We start from the raw sequence: 5000 nt of genomic DNA on the forward strand, positions 1-5000 counted from the left end.
ATAAGTGCACGTAAACAAAGTGGTTGATGACTTTGTTCCCTTCTGACCCTCCTCCTCCTCCACCACCTTCGTCGTCTTCTGCAGGAGGTCGAATTCGCGTTGGGCCCCTTCGCCAGGACCCAGTCGAGGGAGACGGTGAGCGATTTCGCCCTCCCGGTCTGCGTCGATAACATCGCCATCTTGATGGTCCGGCCGGGAATCGAGAGTGACATCGCTGGATTTGTCAAGCCTTTCACCTTTCAGGTCAGACCAGGTCAATGCGAGGTCACGTGAGGTCAAGGTTACAGTGTCCCATCTCGGTTAGTCTTGATAATATCCATTCTCAGTGAGGTCTGAGTGATTTCTTTTTATTGATTCACAACATGGCAGGTATATATATACGAACACAAAAAGAGCTCATCTCTAAACAGAATTGTTCAAAATACTCAGATTTAAAACTTAAAACTCAGACAAAAACATCAAATAAGTTAAGAGAACATAAGACAAAGAACAAAGCTTTGAAAAGAAGTGTTAATCAAGATGTGTGACAGGTGCGAAGTCTGGTATGAAGTGAGGTATGAAAAAGACCAGTGAGGTGTGAGAGAGGATTAACGGTTTTAAATTTTGAGTTCATTTTTCTAATCTATGGGTGTGAACCACAATTTTTTTTTTTGAAATACTAACATTATGTTTCTCAATAAATATTTAACTCAATGTATAAGAAAAGTAGTAAAATAATTTTTTGAAATACTATCATCTAATATCATGTTTCTCAATAAATATTTAACTAAATGTATAGGACAAGTAGTAAAATATTTTTTTTTTAATATTTGTGATCATTTGTCTCTTTTTACATTAAGGGTGTGAGCATATGTCTTGTTAGCATTTGTCTTGTGAGCATGTCTTGTGAGGATAGGACTTGTGACCATAATTATGTTTTATGAGGATTTGTCTTGTGAGCATTTGTCATGGAATCGTGCCAATAAAAATCACGTGACGCGGACCTATAACCCCCAGTGAAATGTCGACTTACGGACTGGGTTTATGACTCGGTGGGTGCTCAGGACGAACTTAGGCTTAAGAAGGAAATATGCAGGAACTGGTTTACTAATAGGGTGGATAACAAATGGAATAAACTTAGTAACCATATAGTGAGCGCTGAAACAATTGACTGTTTTGAGAGATGATTAGACAACATTATGGATAGTGATGACAAATGCTAATGAACATGAAACTACCTAGTGTAGGCATTATGGTCTCATGTAGTCTCCTCCATTCTTGTGTTATGTTAAAATAGAATATCCAGGTCTAAGATGAATTCTAGGGCGCTGTCCAAACTGAACACGTTTCTCTACATCTCTTGTACTAAGTTGTAGTGTTTGGTTACTACAAAGTGGTGAAGGTACACTTTGGTGAGAGAATGGAATTATTTAAACATCTAATTTTCTCTGAATTGTTATGTGAGGTATACACAAATAAGTCCGCTGACTTGGCGATGGAACAATAAGAAGGGCATATGTAACATCTTATAGCACCACAAATAAATAGGCTTACATAATACAATTTGAAAATTATAGAATGATAGTACTAATATTCATAGTTTTTACATACATATACGAGGCATAATGATATTAATAATTGTTATATTTCTATATTTCTGTAATCTAAGTTCTAGCGAAATGACAACATTAACAAAGAAAAAGAATATGGTCCGAGTATTCTAGAAGGAACGAAGCTTCAAGGCATGACCTCGCTACAATATAGGACGCCTAATTAGGTCAGGAGAACACGCCGGGGTTTTGCAGTAAGATCTTAACAAATTATTCACATGGTCGGTGAAATGGCAAGTGGAATTCAATATATCAAAGTGCAGCGTGCTAAACGCAGGGCTACACAACCCCAAAACCAGATATAGCTTAGATAAGGTGTTTTTAGAGAAAACTCAGTGCTAGAGAGACTTAGAGCTCAAGGGAGTCCTAACCTTAAATCCAGGAAACAGGGGATTAGCGGCAGGAATAAAGCTAATAGAGCATTAGGTTTCATTGCTAGGACGGTTACGAATGGAAATGCAGAGGTAATGATCAAACTCTATCTAGCGTTAGTTAGACCCATCTTTGACTATGAGGCACAGTTTTGGTCTTTCTCTAAAAGAATGGACACCAATTCACTAGAATCAATACAGAGGAGAATGATCAAAATTATACATGGGCTCAAAAATTTACCTTACGAGGAGAGGCTCAGGCATGTTAACTTAAACTCTCGAAAGACGCAGAGTGCGGGGTGATCTAATAGAGGTGTTCAAATGGATCAAAGGATTTAACAAGGGTGACGCAAACAAGGTCATCATATAAAGGCAACAAGGCAGGACTCGCAGTAATGGATTTAAATAGGGCAAATTTAGATTTAAGAAGGAAATAGGCAAGAACTTGTTTACTAATATGATGATCAACGAATGGAATAGACTTGGTAGCCATGCAGCGAGCGCTGAAACTATCGGTTGTTTAAGAAACGGTTAGGCAACTTTATGAATGAGGATGATAGGTGGGAATGGACATGGAACTGCCTAGTGTAGGCCTTATGGTCTCTTGCAGTCTCCTTCATTCTTATGTAGCTGCCTCGATACTCTTTAATGACGATTTTTTCTTTCAAAATTTCTTTCCTTCTCCCACCCTCTCACCATCCCGCTTTTACATGACTCCACCAACTGCTGGGAATCCCAGTTCCGTGGCAAATCACTACATAGTGTACCGTTCACGTGCAACGTAATGTGCAATTATTCATATATGTACAACGTTCATACATTCCACACCGAGAAGTCCTGGTGTTTCAGGGTTTTTGTCCTCTCTATCAATAATTTCTATGCCTTTCATGATTCTGTAAATAACTATCAAATCTCCTCTCTCTCTTCTTTGCTCTAGTGTCTGTAGCTCAAGTTTTGCTAGTCTCTCTTCATATGATAGTTTTGAGAGTGTTGGTGCCAATTTTGTAATTGCTCTTTGTATTCTTTCAAGTTTTTTAATATTTTTTTTTTGTGCTTGGTGACCACACCCTTGCTGCATATTCCAATCCTGGTCTTATCAGAGTGATTAGTATTTTCTTCACCATTTCTTCATCCAGGTATGTAAATGCCACTTTGATTGTTCTTATCAAGTTATAAGTTTCACCAAAAATCTTATTTATATGTTTCTCAGGTGACATATTATTCATAACGATGACTCCCAGGTCCTTCTCATTTTCTACTTTTTTATACTTTCTTCTCCCAATTTATAGGATCCTGTTATTCTGTTTTTGCTTTTTCCAAGTTCCATTATACTACACTTTTTAGTATTGAACTCTACCTCCCACTTCCTACTTCAATCCCAGACTTTATTTAGATCACTCTGTAGTGATTCACAATCTTCTTCCGTGTTCATTTTTTTTTTATATTTTTGCATCATCTGCAAAGAAGCTCATATAACTTTCAATTTCTTCATCCATATCATTAATATATATAGCAAACATTATTGGGGCCAGAACTGTTCCTTGTGGAACACCACTTATTACTTCATCCCATTTTGAGTGTTTGTCTCTTATCACTACTCTCATTTTTCTTTCTTGCAAAAACTCTTCCATCTATTTATGCAGTTTGCCCTGTATTCCTCCTTCGGTTTCTAATTTCTTAAGCCACTTCTTATGTGGTACTTTGTCAAAAGCTTTTTTTATGTCTAGAAATGCACAATCAGCCCATCCATCTCTTTCTTGTATTATATCTATTAGCCTTAAATAGAAACATATTAAATTGGTGACGCATGATCGTCCTTGTCTGAATCCAAATTGCCTTGGATTTAGCACGTTGTTGTTTTTTTCTAAATATTTTACCCATCTACTTTTGACAATTCTTTCACAAATTTTTGCTATTGTACTTGTTAGAGAGACTGGTCTATAATTGTTAGGGTCTTCTTTATTTCCCCCTTTATATATAGGTACTATATTTGCCTTTTTCCAATCTTTTGGAACTTTTTCTTCTTCCAAGGAACTGTTTATTATGCTATGTATTTTGTCTGCCAGTTCGTTCCTGCATTCTTTCAAAATCCAGTTTGCTATTTCATCTGGTCCATGCGATTTTCTGACATCAAGATTACTCAAGTGTTTCATTATTTCATTCTTTGTTACTTCTATTTCTTTCATAGGGGGGACTTTCTCTTTCCATTCGATCTCTTCAGGTTGTATGTTCTCCCTTGTAAACACTGATTCAAAATGTTTGTTCATAATTTCCGCCATTTCTATTTCTTCTGTGTATTCAACTCCTCCTTGTCTTAATTTCTCCAAATCTTGTTTGTTTTTCAGTTTTGTTGTTTACAAATCTGTAAAATAGTTTTGGTTGGACTTTCGCTTTCCATTCGATCTCTTCAGGTTGTATGTTCTCCCTTGTAAACACTGATTCAAAATGTTTGTTCATAATTTCCGCCATTTCTATTTCTTCTGTGTATTCAACTCCTCCTTGTCTTAATTTCTCCAAATCTTGTTTGTTTTTCAGTTTTGTTGTTTACAAATCTGTAAAATAGTTTTGGTTGGTCTTTACATTTTTCTATGACATCTTTTTAATATTTTCTCTTTTCCTCTCTGCACGTTTGTACATATTCATTTCTATAACATGTAAATATTTTCCATTTTTCAGGCCTTTTATTTTTCTTCCATTTTGTCCAAGCTTGATCTATTTTGTCTTTTAACTCTCTACAGCTTTTGTTGTACAGGCACTTTACATATTCTTTTTCTTGTTTTTGTCTTGGGACATACTTTTCCACTCCTTTTTTTTTATAATTTTTTGTCAAAACATTCCATTTCTCTTCCACTGTTATTTCTTCTTTGTATATTCCTTCCCAGTTTTCTTTTTGAAAGAATTCTCTTATTTGATCAAAGTTTGTTTTTTCATACATCATTCTTCCTTTTCTATATTGTTCATTTCTTTTCATGTATTTTTCCTCATTTAGTTCCAGTTCAATCAATATGTGGTCACTTTTACTTATTGGTGTTTTATATTC

At 35.8% G+C, this 5000-nt stretch overlaps 1 protein-coding gene across 1 annotated transcript in view; it reads left to right on the forward strand.

The window, feature by feature from the left end:
* The window catches only part of LOC143040834 (putative glutamate receptor), a 25328-nt gene that overhangs the window by 3499 nt on the left and 16829 nt on the right, over window positions 1-5000 (forward strand). Inside the window, exon 3 of the mRNA XM_076212273.1 lies at window positions 85-243. Coding sequence (XP_076068388.1) covers window positions 85-243 — 159 coding nt within the window. The remainder of the gene's footprint in view (window positions 1-84; window positions 244-5000) is intronic.

The sequence above is a fragment of the Oratosquilla oratoria genome, chromosome 29 (genome assembly GCF_046742065.1).
Source record: "Oratosquilla oratoria isolate Oo_2021 chromosome 29, ASM4674206v1, whole genome shotgun sequence".
Taxonomy (NCBI): Eukaryota; Metazoa; Arthropoda; class Malacostraca; order Stomatopoda; family Squillidae; genus Oratosquilla; species Oratosquilla oratoria.